The sequence below is a fragment of the Mixophyes fleayi genome, chromosome 4, assembly GCF_038048845.1.
Source record: "Mixophyes fleayi isolate aMixFle1 chromosome 4, aMixFle1.hap1, whole genome shotgun sequence".
NCBI lineage: Eukaryota > Metazoa > Chordata > Amphibia > Anura > Limnodynastidae > Mixophyes > Mixophyes fleayi.
This window is the reverse complement of record NC_134405.1, coordinates 79,494,266-79,515,222: the sequence shown is the minus strand read 5'-3', so window position 1 is coordinate 79,515,222 and position 20,957 is coordinate 79,494,266. Positions and strand designations below refer to the sequence as shown.

Here is a 20,957-nt window from a genome sequence, read left to right as displayed (position 1 = left end):
CAAGCCATTGTTTTTTTGCAAAGAGGGGGGGGGGGGGGGGGGATATATGTAAAAAGGACAACTAAACCTAAATATTGTTTCATTATGAAAACACAGAATATTCATAAATATACAATACACATTCATTCAAATGTATTCCCAACATAATGGAAGATGTTCCATATTGTGTGCAGGTATCATATGGAGCAGTCTATTATTCTGTGCTATTTTAGGCTCCGAGTAGCTCATTGAAGCATCATTTTATTGGTTTATAGACATGAAGCTTCTCCCACAAGCTGAAATCTATTTATTTTAGGAAGTTTTCAAATGTATTTGTGAATGCTATTAGCAGCTCCTACTTGAAAATAATCTTTAATTTCAGTGGTCCCTTACGAAAAATATGCAAATATTTCCAGTGACCTCATCAGCAATCATATTAATTATGCAGAACACAAATGATATATTAATGTGATCAGGCAGTAAACAATTATTTATTCTAACCTTGCCACTACATACACATCAAAGCATTGATTGTTTCTGACAATTGTGTGAGCATTCAGAAAAATGAAATGTTCACATTTTATAATGCAAGATACTTTGTGAGTAATCAATATGTTCCATGATCCATCTGGCCACTTTATCTCGTAGCCATTCCATACCATGTTTGGCTCCATCAAGGAGGATCCAGTGTAGTCTTCTACCACTGCAGCTAAAGTCTTCCTTTAGCCCCAATGTTGATTGCTCCAGATGCACTAAATTAACCAGTCTTCCTATTAAACTAAATGGCAGGTTACAAATTGTTGAAAAAGTTATGATACAAATCTTATGTGACAGGTCTGTGCCACTCCTGTCTTCAACAGGCTTTAAAGAAAAAGGGGAATCATGTACATGTAAAACTACATAAACATGCTTACTCTGGAAGTTTGTGGTGTTAATGTGTGCTTTAAGCTTTCCTCTGTATACCGCTGGTAACACTCCATACACATTCTTACATTCTGTGACTTCAAGGTCTTGTGTAGATTTACTTCCACAATGCATGCTTATTATAATAGTTTGAATTCATTTCTAACAAGGATCTATGTTTTTCCTTTCCTATTCCCCATGCTTGACGACACTGTAACTATTCTGCACTTCAATGAGTATTAAACCACAACTGCTGTGGTTATAAATATGCAGACAGCTTTACAACGACCAACCTGCTGAGATCACTACCTTTAAGCTTGCAGTGCTCAAAATCACAGTAACTATATGCCAGAGGTGCCCACCATAGGATAGATGGGCAAATATGTAAGCATTTCTATGTTGTTTTTATTAACTGGTCTAGACACGACATCAAGATTTACAGAAAATAAAGGCTATGCCAATGGCTAAATTACACAAACTCTGTAAAAAAACAAGTTTATTGAAAATGAACAGTTACAAACAGACAGAAATAGTGTTTAGGTTTCCTGGGAAAAAGGGAAGCCCCAATCACCTTTTAGGGATTTATAATACAGATAGGGCAGCCAGTCACTCCTAAACCTGATTAGATTAGTACTAAACACTCAGACTCCATGGCCATCAGCTACATGGACAGAACCTCACTGGGTTGGGGGACACACATAACACATTGAAATCTCTGCAAGACTAAAGAAAGTGTCATTGACTTGCAGCATCTTTATAGAAAGTGTCTGAGGAATGACATTCCCAACCTTAGACAAAATGGCTTCTTAGTGGTTCTACAGCGTAGAAGTTTCCCCACTTGATGGTTATGCATTAATCACTCTAAGTTATTTTGCTACAGTTATTTTCAAAATAACCATTGATAGAAACAAATTTCTTTATTATAAAATGAATGTATTAGCCATGAATTCAAAAAGGTTGATAGAGCTTGCTTCCTCTCCATTACCTCGGTCTGACTACCACTTATCTTTCATGCTACAGTGCCATGTTGTGAAACCCAGAGAGATGGGGGATTAATGTTGCATTGCTTCTCTGCCAAGTTGTACAGCAAAGACAAGATGTTACACAAGGACACAATGTTGCCCTCTCCGTTCATAAGCAAAATGCTTTCCTTTCTGAGTAAATTAGCTGTTTACAGCACCAGCGAAATCTACTAACAGAACCTGGGCCTGGTCCCTGTTGGAAATAGGTTGATGGCCACTTCATGAGAGCATACATTAATCCAATATCTGTCTATTATTACAGCCTAGATTTTGAGTGATAGTAAGTTGACGCAAAATCCTTATTCAAAATTATTTAGAAATTAACTAGTCATAGTGGGAGATTCAAACTGTGCAGGGTGCCGCCGAATTTTGCCTCGCTGTTCGGATGCAAATGTATCTGCCATTTACGATAAAAAAAATCTTCCTTCATTTTTCTGCGCACCTCTATGGGACGCAAGGAAAAACAAGTGGAGATCTCATTCAGAACATTGTGGCGTTGTTTCTCTGTAGACTGTTGCGGAGACATAAAGCACTGGATTGAACCTCTCCTATTTAAGTTCGTTCTACCTGATCTAACATAATAGAAAAAAAATGAGTAAGCCCTGTGATTTCAACATAAAAGAATAAACGTGTTTACACATTATCAGGAAGTGTAATAATGCAGGTCACTGTTTGTGAAATATTAGCACACAAATAATTGTTTTACAATCTCAACTACCCCTGGATCATAATAAAGCTGTCTCGATGCCACATAAGGTAAGTGCACCTGCTTCCCTGTATGATAGTCAGAAAATATATTCTATACCGCTACCAGCACTTATATTTTGTAAGACGTAGTAACAGACACTGACAGCTCCAAATGGCAGAAGAATAATCGTTGTGCAAATCAAACATCCTAAATATGACTTCTCTGTTTCCCCAAGTCTTTTTTTCAACACAACTGGTTTATTTCAATCAGATATTAACTCCCTATGGATTTATATGCTGCTGCTTAGCTAGCAGACACAGGTAAGGTGGTATGTACATATTATACACATAAATGTCATAATATGCTCTCCTGTAGATTTGTCTGCATTGTACATTTACATGCTATGGAAAATTAGCAATGCTTTGCAGCAACTGGATTAATGTTTAATATACGTTTAAGACTCTTACTGGGTTTAAAAGTTCACAGAAGGCAAACTACATTCAAAAGAAAACAGATTAATTAGTATTGGGAATTAGATAGACTATATGACTTGGACTGTATGGAATCTGTACTAAACACAAAAGAAGAATTCAACAATAATTATAAAAGTCTGCAAGAGCAGCAGCAGAAATACTAAGCGCTACTCTGCTTGAATGGTATCTGTCCAGTGCACACCAACCTCACATTCAGGAACAAAAACAGCAGGGTAATTGAAGGTAAAAACAGTCAAATTACAACATAGTTTTCAAAAAAGGGTCTTGGGGTTTAGTTCTCCTCTAAGTCACGAGGCTCAGTCCTCGTGTACCTTGTCCTTCTGACACTGTGGCTCAGTCATCCTCTTCACCTTCATCCTCAAGGTCCCGTTTTCTTTTTTGACCTTTTTCTGCTTCAAGTTAAAAAACAAAACATCATTGATTTCAGTGCAGGACTCGGCGGTCATACTATTGGCTACAATCCCTGGCAAAGAAGCCAGGAAATAAAGGGTGGAAAGCAGGGAAATAGCTATTATAACTGAAGTTTCTTACATACATGAATTGAACCATTCTGCAGACAAATAATGACCCAGATGTAAGGTTACAGGTTTGTTATCACATTACTTGCATGCTGGCAAATAAGAAGAGGCAGTCTGTTATTTAATCAAAGTATAAAGGGGATTTTTAAACTGTATTATTCTCTGTTCACACCAGTCTGCCTTGAAGAGTGGATCTTGTTGTCACCGTTCAATGAATTATAGAACTAAGGGACTTGTCATAATTGATTGGTTCTGACATTCAAAATGCTAGCTACCTGCTGCTTTACTTCAGTGAATTAACCAATAGATATCATTGAATTGCAGCTGAAACATCAAAAAAACCAGTAACTTCAATAACACAAATACCAGGATAACAATTGCAGAGAGCAGCCTGGAACTTCTGTTCTTGCGGGATTAATTACTTACCATCTTTCTCACCTTCTTCCTCCTCCTCATCCTTGGAATCTTCCTCCTCCTCCTCCTTTAATACAAATAGCAGATAAATACTGGATTTCTGAGCTTCTCCAGTGCCAATAAACAATAACCACTAACCAGGCTGCAAACATTTAAAGGGACGTGATATGTTGGTAGTGAATAAATGAAGTATTTACAATAAGTACTTGTATACTGCTAATCATTGAGTCAATGCATATTACAGATGTGGGTATGAAAAAATCTGAAAGTGAACTGAATTTATGAAGTTGTATCACCCACCGTATTGAAACGGTGAAGCTTCATCCACCTCTCCTTACTCTATTAAAATATCTACACTCCTCAATTTAATACACATTCACAGGATGTGGAGTAGTAAGACTCGACAACAAATTACTGTCTTTACATAAAATAAACTTACATCTACAGAGGATATATGAGTAAACTGTATACTATTTGGCATGTCCTAGAGGAATATACAGTGCTGTAAAATAGCACGTGTTCTGATTAATCTCTGCAAAATGTAAATAATCCATCTGATGACTGAATGAATTCTGAATGTTGAAAGTGTAAGGGATAATTCCGGAGGGTGCGCTAGTTGGAAGCATGGAATTCACTAAATAAAATATTTTGTAAAACACAGTGCTGCAATCTGTGTGCTACAAAAATATACCATCATAATTAAAATCTCTACAGGTTGATTTTAAAAGAATCCGTCCACGAATAACAAAAATCACAGCACCTGAGTATACAAAGGATTTAAAGAACAAGGGTTCAGGAACCGCACCTCTTCCTCGCCGCTCACTTCCTCTTCTTCTTCCTCGTCCTCTTCCTCCTCACCCGGTGGAGCGTCATCATCATATTCTTCCTCTGTGTGAGGGGGGGCAGCCTCAGTCACCAACAGACTGGAGAGGTGTGTAATTTAGTCTCCAGTCTGTGAGCCACAGACAGAGGGAGTAACAAAACATCAGCTAACACAGAGTCTTTGAAGAGTGCCCATAATGTGAAGAGACCAATATATAATGAGTGTTTTACGTTAATGGGAAAGCCAGTGAGCAGTAATAAAAGGTATATAGCTTACTGTGTGGGGATACAGTACATAAATAACTTGCCAGGGTGGCCAAATAGACTATAGAAGACAGATTTCTTAGCTGCATAATATTCAAAGTCAGAACAAACGTGGCAATGTCAGATGTTTTACCTTGTGCTGCTCACTTGCTTAGCAGAGGGGACACAGAACAGAAAATACCATTTCACAAATCTACATTTTAAATGTGGCAGTTCAAATGTGTAACTATAACAAAATGCGATTTACATAAAACTATAGTAATTTTATTGAAATGTATATGTGTTTGTGTGTGAAAGGCAATATTTATCTTGTAAGTTCTAGTTGTATGACAGCCATATGCCGAGGCCCTTTATAACACATATACAGAGAACAAAAGGAACTTATAGCTAGAATGTGCTAACCAAGCTTGCTATAGGACGGATAGTAGTTTCCAAGGTAACCAGCACATGCAATAACTGAGAATATTTATATACTAGCACAGAAAATGGGTTGTCAAGATGGGTTAAAAAGGCTTCATTACGCCTCCACAGCTTATCATTTTGTCTTCCTTTTTTCTTTCATCATAATATCGATCATAATATATCCAGTATTCGCCATCCATGTCCAACTAATTCCTCCTTCACCACCTCTCTCTCTGAATATTATAATCACCTGCTGATATGTATAAGCTCTGGGGATAATTAATGTACACAGTGCTTATAGATGTGGTCACTTGAGTAATCAATAGAGTGGGTTTTACTCACAGAACTGCAAAACCTTACATATATGACAAAACTGCCAGGTTTATGGTGTAATGGGACTCCTAAGAATAAATTAGGAAAGCAGGAGAAGTAACCATCCAAACAGCAATAACATCTAGAAACAACCCAAACCCAAATCTCTATATGTTACAATTTGGGACAAACTGTGATTCGTGTATGTGGACTGAATTTAATGTGTACGCTAAAAGTAAAGCAATAAATGACAAATCATCAACTAGCTCTATCGACACCCTAACATCCATTATCTAGTTGCCAATAGTATCAAACACAAGATAAGTCTCCCTCAATTTTTATTCAGAACTCAATATGCTAAATCTGGTACAATATGATAGCTAATTTAACAAATTGCTAATCTTAGTGCTGGCATTGTGTTGTAAAGGCACCACCAGCTACTCTCCGCCATGTGTCACTGTAAATATAGGCAGCCCTGATGTCCTCTTAATGTCAGGAATGTAATATGAATAAGACTGAAAACAAACAGCGTCTTGGAGACACATTGGAAATTGTAAAATAATGAGTGAAATGGGAAACTCTGAAATTAGGTCTTGCTCAGTGGTGACATATTCAGTTGTGCAAGATATGAGCCATGGGAGTAAATGTATGAACCTCCAATCTCTGCAAGTCGCTGAAAATCGGCGACTTTGCAGTGACAATTATTCATACATTTACCCCATGGAGTTCCACCCACTACAATGCAATGTAGATGCACATATGGGTCATAAACATGTTTAATGCTGATGTAAACATATGGATGATACCTGTCTCCTCTTTCTTAGATACATCCTTGAGGAGTGTATCCATCTGCAATGTTTCTCCAGCCTGCCGGGGGCACTGAAGATGAGACCTCCACCATCAGTGCATTACTCCCCCAATGTCAACGGCTTTGAACTGCCAGAGTGGAAAGCTATAAAAGGACATTATAATAAGGAGCTAGCGAAGGTCATAGCTCCAGTACCCACCTTCCTCTTCATCTTCTTCATCATCCAAGCCCTCCACATAGGCCTCAGCATCAGAGTCAGGAGCTTCTTTGTCATCGCGGTCATATCCATCTAGATAAGTGAGCTGGGGAAGCAGCTTGAAGACGTTTTCTCGATATTCATTGAGGTTGGTAACCTCACAGTTAAACAGGTCTAAGCTCTTTAGGCTCCCTATTTTTTTCTGGAGGTGGGAGAAATAACATTAGAGTTAGGGAGACCATATTACCAACATCTAGCAGAGGATTGATATAAATAAATCTGCAATACAGAAAGGACAAGCATTTCAATTAATCAGAATGCTCTATTTAGCCAAGCGCACTGTTGCCCTGTGATCCATTCAAATAACCCCCAGTATACCCAAAAGAACCCGCCGCCTCACCAGAGGTTCTATTGTGCTCAGGTCTTTTATTCGGTTGCCACTTAGGTTGAGGTGTGTGAGATTTGGACATTTTTCTGCCAGCACTTCCAGTCCACCAGAGATGTTGTTATCGCTCAACTCCAACTACAAATCAAAGAAAACATTGTACAGTCCCTTGCACACAGCCATACAGGGTTTTCATCAAACAAGACTCCTTCACTATCAGCAATATCATGAGCTACAACTTTAAATTCTGCATAAAACACAGGTGTGCTTAAGACATAAATTGACCATTTGCCAAGTTGATTGTCTGTGAAGACAAAAATAAACCAATGACATTACCATTAAGGAAAACCCATGACAATAATATATTGATTAACTGGTAACATAGTCATGTGTTAGTGCTTTTTGTACTACAAGGAAAGAAATCTAATGATGATAAAGCCGAACATGACCAGTCACTATGGTTACAGCCACACAGACTTTTTATTAATCCAGCATCTGCTGTATTATTTCATTACTGGCTTTTAAAGTGGCAGAAAAACCACAGTGCATTTTAATGTGTCACTTCTTAATTTTGCACCTTTTTTTACATGCATAATAGGAAGTTCCCAGTATTACCATAGATGTGGCTATGTTGAGGGTACTTTTGTTTTTACAGAACTGCAGCTACGGGGGAGGGGGATTCATTTTGCCGTGAAGCGACATGATGCGTCTCTGGAACAATCCGCGAAGACACATCACGTCCGTTTTTACTAAATTCTCTGCTAACTTTACTTCATTTCCCATCAAGATGCGAGGGGAAATGAGCAGAGATTCTGTACCATATTAGCCGGCAAGGTGCACAGCTGGACATCGAGGCGATGTTCAGTAGCACCTCACAGCCAATTCCCCTTAAGTGTCATAGGGGGGTATTCAATTGACGGCGGGATCGCCGCAAAGCCCGCGCTCTAAAAATATTACCGTTAATACGGTAATATCTCGCTGGATTTCAGCTCGCGGCTCCCCGAGCTGAAATCCAGCGAGTAAATTACCGTATTAACGGTATTTACGCGCAATATTACCGTATTAACGGTAATATTTTTCGATTCAGGATTTTCAGCGATCCCGCCGTCAATTGACTACCCCCCATAGTGTGCAAAAATATTTTTTTCACAATATGCTTAGGAAAAAAATTGTGCATACATGGAATTACATGTGTTTTATCTATGTTTTTACTCATGGTTTTGGATCTGTCTTGAGTCCTGGCAAACCATAACAATAGAGACATCTCCAAACTGCAAAATAAAACATATGTATGAACTCAAATAGTGCAACAAGAGTATGAGGGCAAAGTTTCTGTGACACATACCCTACCAACATTAACATCTTTATTTTCCAGTGTTTCCAATACCCTGGGGAAACAAAAGATCTAGACACACAGGGCCTGATTCATTAAGGAGAGTAAAGTATAAAAAAGGAGTAACTTTGCACCTGGGCAAAACCATGTTGCAATGGAGGGGGAAGGTAAATTTAAAATGTGGGGACACATTTATAGTTGGCGTAGGGCATGTCCTATATCAACTTTAAATTTCAGTGTAAAAATAAAGCTATCAAGTATTTGTGTGCTACATAAAAAAACAGCCTGTATTTTACTTATGTGCAAAAAAAATAAACTAATTTGCACCCCTTGCATTATAACATGGAGCAAACTTACTCATGTTTTGCTTTGCTCTCATTAATGACTCAGGCCCACTGTGATTTTATCCAGTTATTCTGGTAGGAGAACTTGGACAAAAATTGTATGTTTTAAACTTATGTGAGTGCATTTAAAGTTTTAACCAATATCACGCTAGGGGGTAAATGTATCAAGCTGAGAGTTTTCCGGTGGGTTTGAAAAGTGGAGATGTTGCCTATAGCAACCAATCGGATTCTAGCTATCATTTTGTGGAATGTACTAAATAAATGATAACTAGAATCTGATTGGTTTTTCAAACCCGCTGGAGAACTCTCAGCTTGATACATTTATCCCTAGATCTGCTTTCTTTTACTTTATATTTACCACTTTATGAGGGATTGAATTAAGAAAAGGAAAACACTCTGGACGACTGACCGAACACTAAAGTTCTCTACCACTAGGGGGCAGCACATGTGGTATTTCGATTACATAGCAGAGTGAAATTGTGAAGTTTTAAAGATTGGACACAATTCTAATCTATTTGTACTACACTGTGGTGTATCACAATAATATGATTGTCTAATCGAATGACACTATATTCAATTATGTTTGCTTTCATGGCACTACTTGGTGAATCAATCTAAGACGATAGATGACAAAGACACACAAAAGACCACAACATTTAAATGTATTCCATGTATTTGTGTTCAATTTTGTCACTTTATGTTGAGGTTTTCTCCACTACTATTAGAGATCACATAAACGCTTGGACATTTCTTCATTTTTTTTTTTCGATTTTATATATTAATATTGCAACTCGTTAACTTCACCTTTAGGGAACTATGAATATGTAATAAACTTATACCTTCAGCAAGTCTACTAATGAAAAGCCCTACCTTGATGCCTCCTAGTTGTCAGGCCAATGATCTAAATGGAACCCCACTGCTTTAATCCAAAGGAAGGATATGGACTCCTTATACATTATTGGCCTTTCAGGCAGTAACACGTGTCAGTTACAAAGTACAGTCATCTCTTTACCTTTTTCAGTTTGTTTAACTTTGGTAAATTTGCGACAGAGCTCAGACAGACGTTAATTGTGCTCAGAAATTCCAGTTCCTCAAATTCATCTGTCAACCCCTCTATTTTTCCTTCCTTTGACCGGCAATTATCCAAGACCAGCTCTTTAACCTAAGAACAAATAAAATGCAGTCATCTCATGTGAAACAAATATACACAACAAAAAACTAAGGCAAGGGTTTTGTCATTATAAAGTCCCTGTCTTAGAGCTTCATCCTCTAAGACAGGGACATGGTTTGAGAATTACATTACCAGGAAGCTTCCGTCCTATGCACCTTACGGTTTTGAACAGTGGTACAATCCTGATAAGTAGTAATTGGCCGCTTATGGGTTCTCCTAACTTTTTCACCACTTTAGGGAATTGTAATATGCAGTGGAATATTAACCATGCTGTTCAAAGAGAGCTGACTGGTCCACAGAGAGGAATCCAACTCATATATATATATATATATATATATATATATATATATATATATATGTGTGTGTATTCAGGAGAAATAAGACATTTTGCAATATTTAAAGGATTAAAATATAATGATTTATAACTGTTATTGTGGAGAAAGGGCCGTGCCATGTGGGTGATAAGCAGAAGGCTTTCCATATGTTGAGGGCCGCATTGATTACACTATCTTTGACAGTCGAATAGCTCATGTGACAGGGAAACAGTTTCACATTTTGTCTTCGAACTGTCATTTGGACCAGATACGAAGTGTTAGCTAGCTATTGTGCACTGCTCCCTGCATTTTGGCCTTTATACATCTAGTCATAGCTGACCACATATACAAGCATGCACAGCAATCATGTCAGCTTGAATCACATTTGACAGAACATCTCGTGTTAAGAACTTGAATGGTTAATAACCCAAGTTCTTACTACACTCGGGAGGAAGGACAGGCTAGAGGTGGTGATGTGCCAAAACTGTCAAATTAAAGGGATTAACTTTTTGGGTGAAAAACTCCTCTGAAGGCAAATAACCCTAAAACATTTGATTTGCATATGACAAAGCTTGTCGCTTAGTTGCCATTCTTGAAACAAGGATAGTAAAAACTTTACTGTGAATTTTTTTATTGCTTCCTTTATTGAATAATATTATATGTTTAGAACTAATTTGTAATTATCCTTTTCCATTAAAGACCATTTATCTAGCTTGTTTTACAAGCTACAGGGACTTTAAAAATTACACTGATGATTGGGAATTGTTTATTTTTATTTTGACCACATCTGGCATCTAAATAAGAAATAAAACTGAACATACTACTTTCTGTTGAGGTTTTAAACAAAGCAATTGAAATTGTTTGCCCAGATAACAGGTTCACCTCAATTTCTGCCAGAAAGCAAATACAATGAACCTTGCCATATATCTCAGAACTATAGCTTTTTCTATCATAAAAAAGGCCCAATAGGCAGTGCTCAGCCTGCCTCCAGTGACCCTTGGCATGATGGACAGTGCGGTCACCCCATATACACACAGCAAAGCAGACCACTGCGGCCAGTTCTGTCTCACTCTGCCCTGTCACAGCAACAAGCTGTTTTAAACCATTGATCTTGTTTGACAAGTGGCAGCCACAATACCGAACTGCTACGACTTCACTACATTGGACAGAAGCCACGCCATTTAATTGCCTGAGTACACTAGCAGGTCATTGTTATCCCTACTAATGAGGAGGGGACACTAGTCAGCATTGTGATGGACAAAAAAAATAATTAAACAATGAAGACAGAAAAGGAAGGCACAGAGCTGTGTGTGGTGGGTATAGAAATGTAGGGTGAGGCAGCAAAAAAGTAGTATGTGTACTATAGTAGTAAAGTAAATTAAATCCTGTGCATAGCAGACAGATGTAGTGGGGTGGCCATGAACCTGCTAATCTAGGCACATGGTTCTGTATGTGGTAAGCAGAGGAGTATGGTGGAAGTTATACTGGGCACAGGGATGTAAATAATAGGCTGAAACGTGGTGCACATGAGGCTGCTATACTAGGCAAAGAGTTGCATCTGTCTGCAATGTACCATTCATACGTATATGCTTTTTGAGGATACTTATTTTTCCACTGTATTATGCTTTGCTTGATGGACTAGGTATACACAGTTCATTTGTACTTTAAATAAAGGAACTATTTTCTTTTTCGCCAGTCTACTTCCCCTGCACAATGTGGCACTACGCTACATTCATCCCCGAAGTCCAAGAGGTTAGGAAGTACTGAGCTATAGTAAACTCACACAGCAATTACAGGGAGTTTATTATGTGAAAAAGAGTGTTTGAAAACATTCTTCCATGAAAAGTCAGATTTATGAGTCTATATTAGGGAATTTAGACTATAAGCTCCAATGGGGCAGGGACTGATGTGAATGAGTTCTCTGTACAGCGCTGCAGAATTTTAGTGGCGCTATATAAATAAATGATGATGATGAGTTATCTAATAGGCAGACTAACACTTTAGAGCACTAGGCAGCCCCTCTGACAGTGTGACCACGCCCCATCGCAAAGTGTCCACGCCCTCTATCGGGGACTGACATGTTGCAAGGCATGCATATCTGTCATGTAATGCAGTTTTCCTTTTCTCTGAAAATATAGAAACGACATTGTAAAATAGTAAACAACACCCTCTGCACAAAGACTGCTCTGAAGACACGCACACTATATTCTTGTTCAATGGTGAGATGTACAAACTGAATGAATAGTATGACTAAATGGAATGAACATTGGAAATAAAGGAAAATAGGAAGTATTATAACAAACACAAAGAATAATCACCTTAAAATTTAAAGTGGTGGAATGCTGAACACAGAAATACACAAGGAGCTAATGTAAATAAGTAGATTATCACTATATTGGATATAAACTTGGAAAATAATATTCTTATGCAATGCAAACAGAACAAACGTGTATTATATCATTAGAAATGGAAGTGACAGGTCATGCAGGAAATAGAATGAACTATGCTATTAACTGTGAAATAAAACTAACATGTCAAGCAGAAAATGAAATGAAAAGGCTGTATATAATAAAAATAGAAAAATGAACAAGCCAAGCACTGAAAAAGCACAGTAACACTGTGAATCCAGTGCAAGATTAAATGTCACCAAGGGTGTCCCAGTACTCACCTTCCTGCTTGTGTGGGGTTACCAAGTACACTCTTACATTGTAAACCCCAGCGTGTCACGGCCATGACAAAGGGAACACCAACAGAGGCAGCTGCAAACGTCTGCCAAGGCAGTACGAACTAATCCATAAAATCCCCACACAATACTCTTATTAAATCATTCATTCAGTTTACTGCATGACATTTGCCTTATAATATCAGGTCACATTGCATTATATTTCCTGCAAGACATATCTTTTTTTATACCATTTTAAAAATGTAGAACATGGCATGTCCTTATGTTCTGCTTCTTAGATTACATCACATGTCCAGCCTTTTTAATGCACGGCCATTTTTCCTTTATTCTTCTGCTAATAATGTAATACTAACAATAAGTTCATATCATAATAAAGCAATAATCTACTTATTTACATCACTTCCTTGTGTATTTGTTTTCGGTATTCCACCTTCTTACATAAAGTGATTTGCCTGTGTTCCTACAGCACTTCCTAGCTTCTTTTACTTCCCAACTTCGTTCTTCTTTTGTCCATTCCATTTAGTATAGTCACACTGCTCTACAACAGAAAAACAATAACTCACATTCTGGATAAATAACATTACCTATAGAGTGAAGAAAATTAGAGAAAATGTCTCATAAACTATCACTATCTGCATATGAATACACTGAATAGGAAGGTATGTCAAAGAATATATGAGTAAATACATACATCTGATATAGCTTTAAGACAGTGGAAACAGATCTGTCTATATTGTGTCTCAGCAGAGACACAAACATATATTCTCATCACATGACATCAAGTACGTTTTTAAACTGAAGGGGATTTCTGTAAGACCTTGATAGACACGTGTGTGATGTGTGTACACACCTGTCCCTGTCAGTCATGTGTGGTAGACCAGAGGTAAACAATCCTCCGTCCAGCAGAGGAGCTCCAATGCCCGGTGCTGACATGTGCTGGGAGGGGGGCTGAGGAGTGTCTGGCCGTGTAATGACTACCGTGCATGTTATATAACCATGTAATAACAGTGCAGGCAGCACTGTTATACTAGCAGGTGCTCCCTCACCACTGCTCCCTCCGCGTCCTTCCTAAGGACACTGTACGGAAACAAAATGGCCACGCCAGCCCGTCACGTGACCACCAATCCGCCATTATGTCACCCGAGCAAGGTGGCTGCGCAACACACATGCACGACGAGAATAGGAGATAGCTTCGCTGCCATGCTAAAAAGATGGCGCCTCGGCCCAAGCAGCACAAAATGAGAGAGAGAGAAAAAGAAAAAAACCCGGCGGTTCGGAATACACCGGTCATTGGGACATGTGCATGGCGGCTCCCTCACGACACAGCCGACATGCCACACCCAGAGCTCACCTGTCCTTAACTACCCCCACCCTCAGCGCTGCCTCTACCCACAGCCCGGAGGTCAGACAGCTCTGCCCGCTGCCGGGATGGGGCATTGAAGGACACATAGCGACCCCATCGTCTACCCGACCGTGAGGACGTTACCAATGGAGTAAGCGACCGATCGGGATCGGATTGTGTACAGGCTGGAGGCGGAGGTGCGCGGCAGGAGGGTGCACCTGGCATGAGAGCAGTGTGCTGACATGGGCAGGATACCCGGGCAGCGGTGTGTGTGCTGCCAGCAGTCAGCGCAGGTTACTGGCGGGGGAGGTGACAGGACGGCAGCGCTACAATGTATGGAGATAGTTGTACATAGATGAGGGTTATTATACAGAGCAGTGTGCGCAGCAGATATAGTGCTATATATACAGCATGACGTATGTGCAGGTATTACACAGACTGGATGCACACAGAGGACGTGCAGGGATAGAGCACGGAGGAGGATAGCCCTGTATGAGCAGGATAGCCGTGTGTTAGGATAGCAATGTATGAGGAGCATAGCCGTCTATGAGGAGGATAACCCTATGTATGAGGATAGCTATGTATGAGGAGCATAGCCGTCTATGAGGAGGATAGCCCCGTATGAGGATAGCTATGTATGAGGAGCATAGCCGTCTATGAGGAGGATAACCCTATGTATGAGGATAGCTATGTATGAGGAGCATAGCCGTCTATGAGGAGGATAGCCCCGTATGAGGAGATCGCTGTCCGTGTGATCAGTGGAAGCAGCAGCCGGGGAGCGACGGGAGGGCGGCGCGTTCCTGAGCTTACAAAGTTAGAAAGATGATTCCCGATTACACCCCGGCCGCCAACAACACCCACTTAGGGTCACTCTTCATCCCCAGGGTCTTTCTGAGCTACTTCCCCGGTATCTCACACTTCTTTCCTCTATAAGCCGGCTTGTCAAGCTACTACCAGTCCACCCCCCAAGGGCAGCACTTCTTACGTCGGCGGGTGTTCTGTTCCGGAGCTCCAGGTGGATCCTCTTCTTCATATCCATCTTGCGGGTGATCTGTCGCTTTCGAATCTCACCCGAATCCGGGCACTGCGCTTCGCGGTTCCTGCGCTGCACCGCGGCGTACACTAACCTGCTGGCTCAGGGGGGCGGAAACGTTCGCTTTGACTGACACATTGGCTGTCCAATCGCGATGCATTATCTTGTACAGCCAGCCAATGACTTGCTGTTCCCGGCTTCTCTGGTATCTCCGAGATGGGCAGAGGTGCCCAGCGCCACGCAGCGCTGCTTGGAGAAAGGGCGCGCACTGCAGGGGAGAGGTTGGCAGGGGTGATCCGGGCGCTGCCTGGCAGCTAATCCCGTTACCTGCCCCTCTTCTGCCCTCCTTCTGCGTCCATGCCTTACTGCCAGGCATGGACGCCTTCCAAAAATGTGCATCTATCGGGATGGTATTTGGGAGCTGTGCCTTGTAGGACGCAGCAGGGGCACCGCGCACATAGGGCGCTGTGTGATGGTGACAACGGTCATATATAATACCAATATGGTTACCCCATGGATTCTGCCAAAGCTTGACATATATTTAGGAGAAGTTGTAGTAGACACCCCAAAGCGGGAGCTGGGTGACCAGGACTCACCGCCTCCTGGCTGCCCAAAGGACTAAGATAATGTAGTTACCAGACATATATTCTATGTACTGTGTATTTTTACAATCATGAAAGTTGAGCCTACTAATACTACATATACACTTTGATTTTCGTACCTACGGTCTGACTACAAATGTTAATATATCGCACATGCTTGATAAATTATTAAAGGGTTTATACATTTTTCGTTATTTGCTGTCTTTCATTGAGGAATCTGGTTACACCGGAATATTTGTCTTGGTTTAGTTTCAGGGTGTATCCCAGCTGCATGATCCGTCAAGGTGTATTTAGAAGACAAAAGAAGATTAGGACTTAGCGCATCACACATTCTATTTATAAAGCCTAGTACTGCTGCTGTACACAGTGTTGTAGGTAATGTGTAATGTGCCTGTTTTGGGGACGGTTAGAAATATGTGGGTTTTTTTTGTCCCTGTTGCACCTTGTATAGTTACAAGGGACCCCCACAATGTGACATGGGAGTGTTCCAGCAAAACACATATCTAGAGTAAAAAATGGAATACTCAATGTTACTCACACTAAATAAATAATTCACTGACTTATCTGTCAATAGGCATGTGTATGAATGTTTATTAGTTGCTATAACTGCAATATATGTCACTGATACAAACCTAAGAAGGGCTTTGAAGTGTTCGTTTTGGCATTTTTTTTTCCGACTGAAAATGGCTGTAAAGCTTATACAAAGGTAACATTGGGGGGAACATTTATTAAAAAAAATTGTACATTAGCTTTTATAAATATGTAACATTTTTGCAGTTACATTCTGCTCTTCTACAACATTAATATTGCAAAAGAAATAGCTGTTTAGAGAAAAAATATTTATGACCCTAAGGGGGGGGGGGGCAACTTGGTAATTGTTTTGACATGGGGGTGCCTTGAAAAAAATATGGAGACCCTAAGGGTGCCTCGAACTGAGAAAGTTTGGGATCCACTACCCTATACCCTTCAGGTCCTCTCATAGGGGCATATTTATTAAACACATTTTCATTGAAATCCCCCCAAAAACATCAGTTTTCAGGGGGATAGCCACATTTTAAAGTATCCTATTAATTTATGACTAGAACATATCTGCTGCTTTCCCTGTCCATTTGAACACAAAAGCAGTCCCCATAGAAACCTATGGGGACTGCTATTTTGCACCATTTAACAAGTTCTGAAAATCAAAGATCTTCGGAACTTGTGCACGATGCCTAACGCAAGTTGAAGCCCATAGGGACAGCATCTTCGGATCTCTCACAGCAACTTACCTGCTCTCCCCTCTGGTCATTATTGCAAAGGTGGTCACTGCAATAGTGACCATAGAAAAGATACAAAAAGGGTCTTCACAGGAACAGCAGTTTTCCGTGACTTTTGTACCTGTTGAAGATTGTTAATATACATGATATTTCAATTCTTATCTTTGTGATGAGGAATGAAATCAATCGTGCATATTAGTGGGTGCTACATCAAGAGGGTGGTTTGATAAGTATTTACCTAAGCACTGGAATAGGTAGTTTTCACACAGTTGGTATATTCCTGGAGACAGCTTACAGCAGTTTAATTATTTTATAGATTTGCAAACCTTATTTTTCAGTGGGCATCCTTCAATATGTGGTGTGTGATTATTCTATCAGTCTTGTTTTTTTATTCCACTATATTCAGGGGCAAGCAGCAATTCTATTTTTTTTTTCACTTTAATATTACTAGTAATACTTTAACACTATAATCATGTAACAATGGGAGGCAGGGGCTTCTATTATTATTTACCTTTCAAACCTTTTTTTTTATACAGCACCTCTTTCTCCAATATAGATGGAGGAGGACACTTAGATGCAATAGCAGTGCTGATCAGACACTGTTAGTTCATTAACCATTCACTCACACAATGAGGACATGACTGATGAACTCCTGAGACTTCTAGGATCACCTCTGACCACATGAGCAGTTAACAACAAAGGAGTGGGAGTAAGAATGAGTCTGGGCGTGTGGTATGACATTAAGTCACCACTGCCTCCATTCACAGAATAGTCCCATTCCTTTGGAAAGTCTCTGATGTTTTCTGCACAAGAATCCTCAGGCCATAAGATCTAGGACTGAAAAAGTTCAGGGCCAATATAATTTTATGTGATAGTTGCCACCTGTTTCAGTAAAAAAAATCGACATTTTTCACATTTTGTTGCCACATATCCTAAATTTGCAATCAAGTAGATTTTTTTTAAAATTACAAGCTCAGATTCGCACAAGTGCAATACATTATTTCAAGTCTCAAAATTTATTCACCAATGTAAGAAATTAGTGGGTCACATGTTGTAAATCCTTATATTAATAGTCCTCTTTCTACGAGTTCCCAAAGCATTGTAGAGACTTTAAAAAAAACAAAATGTAAAACGACCAGAGCATTCAAAACAATTCAGATATCTGATGCAAGAGCGCCAGAAATCTGAAAGGTTACAAGACCATTGCAGAGGCATTGAACCTCCCTTGCAGCTCAGTGCAGTCCATTGTACAGAAGCGGAAGAGGTATTATGAAGCTACAGCTGCACTCCATAGATCACTGTACAGACTAACTGTGACATTGAACAAGCTACAGATATCAGTGGCTGTGATAGAAAATATTGTACACCAGTCAACAATCTCATAGTATTCCTTAGAAAATGCTTTTCTGGGACGGCCCAAGTAGAGATGGCAATATTTTGAAAAGTTAAGCAGAATATTTGCCTCATTCTAATTTGATAGTGGAATTTCATTCAAAGTTTCCCTATAAATCTTCCAATCATTTTTGTTTCACCCCCAACGTCTCCATTATTGGTTCTATTCAGTGTTGTGGAATTTCCCTTTCCACTAACCTAAAACACTATATGATTCTGTCACATTAACTGTTGCTGTAAGAATGCAATAGTAGATGGAATGAAAAGGAGAGAGAAATATAAAATGAGAGAGTCAAACGGAGAAACAAAAAGTTTGATTTATTATCACATGGCCAGGTCTGCCAGATTAAGAAGGGGATTTACTATCTGCAGAGATTTCAGCAGCTAAAGGAAGAGCTGCTGTAGTCTCTCCATTGGCTTTGTGGTGGTTCGAACTGCATTGCAGACTTCAGTTTGCCAGTTGCAACTCTTAAGTATTTATGGATATTTTGCCTCCTTTAACCTCACACATAGTAGTTACTGCATCTGGAGCACCGCAGGATAAGCAATTGGCAGAGCAAGTTTTTAGCCCTGCACTGCAGTAGGCATGGTGAATCTGGTGCTTCATCTAGATACACCACATTCTTCCACCACAGTCACCATCACAGAGGACTAGAGAGTAATAGATAGTAGCAGTAGGTGTCAGAGGGAGTCAATTCCACTGGATTTGTATTGACCAAATCATGCCAAATAAGCACTGGTATTCATAGGTGATTACATTTGTGGCACAGGTTAAAAAAATCCGGATATATGTCACTCTGTCTTGTACCTGTATTTCGGCGTGTATAGCCTTTACAAATGCCACCAGCAAGAGTGGCAGGTGGCACCTAATGGCCCTTCAAGCACCCGAGTAGCTTTTTTGTCTGCAAATCCTATGCTTGGATTTCAAGATTCTTCATCTAACTAAATTTCACCTGAGATGAAATTAGACTTCACCTCCATTTAAATCCTTTATCCTACTTTCTTTCCTTCCCTTCCTGGTCTGATGGAGGACTGTTAGGAGTTCATGCGTGGTTGACCATAGCTCTGCTGATACTAATATGTCACTAATATTAAGATTGCAATTTGGTACATGCAACTGCAGGTTTCTTGTTTGTTTGGAATTGTGGTGTTATATGCATCATTATATTATAATGTGTTAGATGTTACACAAACTCTTACTTCTTTTAATGTATTTACCTTTGTTCCAGCTTCTATTACTTCCCCATAACTTTTTGTTCTAGCATCCCACCATCAGGTATGCTCTTCTCTCTGGCCTCTCTTACGCAATCTGGTGTAAAGTCAAAGTCCATTCTCAATCCAAACCCACCTACTTGTTTGCCCATTGACATATTCTGGTCATTTTTTAGTTTATTTAAAGCGTGTATCGAGGGCAAATATATGCTGTAGTAAATTTCCACTTACAGGCACTGCTTGATAAGATTGTGAAAGGCAATTTCTTAATCAAAAAGAACACAGCAATTCTCACAGTAAATAAAAGGTGTTTAAGACAGTCACTGGCCAAGGAAGCAAAAACATGATTAACTAGTACTAGTAATATATATTAATTCTGGTACAGCAAATTAGGATCAATAGTATGAATATCTGCAGCTGTAATCATTACTCTGGCAATGCTTTGCTGTTTGTCCTATCCCTACTCTTACCCGAACACCAACACAGAGTTCTACAAAATGAAAATGTTAAAATATAGTGCAAAATTGGCATCACACGGAAAATGGCCTGTCTGCTACAAAACTTGGGTTTGTGTGAAATGTTTTGCTTATAATAACAAGCCACTAGAAATACTACAACATCTTTCAGAGAATGAAGCAGTCTGGACCTTATAGAGCTCTATGCAAACATCGAGTCTGACTACAATGGCTCAATGAAATAGTTCAGCCATTCTATGAAGTGTGAGATTGTTACAGTGTTAAATTGTTGCTCATGATTAAGTAGGGAGAAGTCTGGATTACAATGCAGTCATTCTATGTCTGGACAAAATAATGTAGACTTAGGCCCCGTGTATACAAGCCGTATTTAGCTGTCTTTCAAACACCAAATTCACCCAAGTGTGAATGCTGCGTTAACTGAACACAGCAAAGGAATCATTTATGACAGATCACTTTTGCAGCATGCATGAATTTTTGCCATTACTGGTTTATTGTGTTTTCTTAAAACCACGTATATTGACCATTTGATTCATCATAGGCATCAGAAATTCCTCTGCTGTGCCCAGTTAGTGCCTTATTTACACATTGGTGA

General features: G+C 39.6%; 1 protein-coding gene across 8 annotated transcripts; it reads right to left on the bottom strand.

Moving 5' to 3' along the window:
• Positions 1-1,365: 1,365 nt before the first annotated feature.
• Positions 1,366-15,554, bottom strand: ANP32A (acidic nuclear phosphoprotein 32 family member A). Of its 8 annotated transcripts, none has more exons than XM_075207561.1 (7): positions 15,380-15,554; positions 9,897-10,046; positions 7,223-7,345; positions 6,826-7,024; positions 4,779-4,906; positions 4,031-4,085; positions 1,366-3,475 (listed from the first exon to the last, which is right to left on the bottom strand). In XM_075207561.1, the coding sequence occupies exons 1-7, from the start codon at positions 15,431-15,433 to the stop codon at positions 3,420-3,422; spliced, it is 765 nt and encodes a 254-aa protein (XP_075063662.1). In that variant the 5' UTR covers positions 15,434-15,554; the 3' UTR covers positions 1,366-3,419. The 8 variants fall into 8 exon arrangements, with proteins under 8 accessions (XP_075063662.1, XP_075063657.1, XP_075063660.1 ...); XM_075207556.1 differs by having other exon boundaries at positions 1,366-3,478; positions 15,380-15,553; XM_075207559.1 differs by having other exon boundaries at positions 1,366-3,478; positions 4,824-4,906; positions 15,380-15,551.
• Positions 15,555-20,957: the final 5,403 nt, after the last annotated feature.

Excerpts from the sequence above, each read along its gene's own strand:
- ANP32A (XM_075207554.1), bottom strand. The coding sequence starts at position 13,571 with ATGGAATGGACAAAAGAAGAACGAAGTTGGGAAGTAAAAGAAGCTAGG. Across the intron at positions 7,346-9,896 it reads AGTTAAACAAACTGAAAAAG|TTGGAGTTGAGCGATAACAA; the intron begins GTAAAGAGATGA and ends TTTGATTTGTAG. Across the intron at positions 4,086-4,778 it reads TAAATCCTTTGTATACTCAG|GAGGAGGAGGAGGAAGATTC; the intron begins GTGCTGTGATTT and ends TTTGTATTAAAG.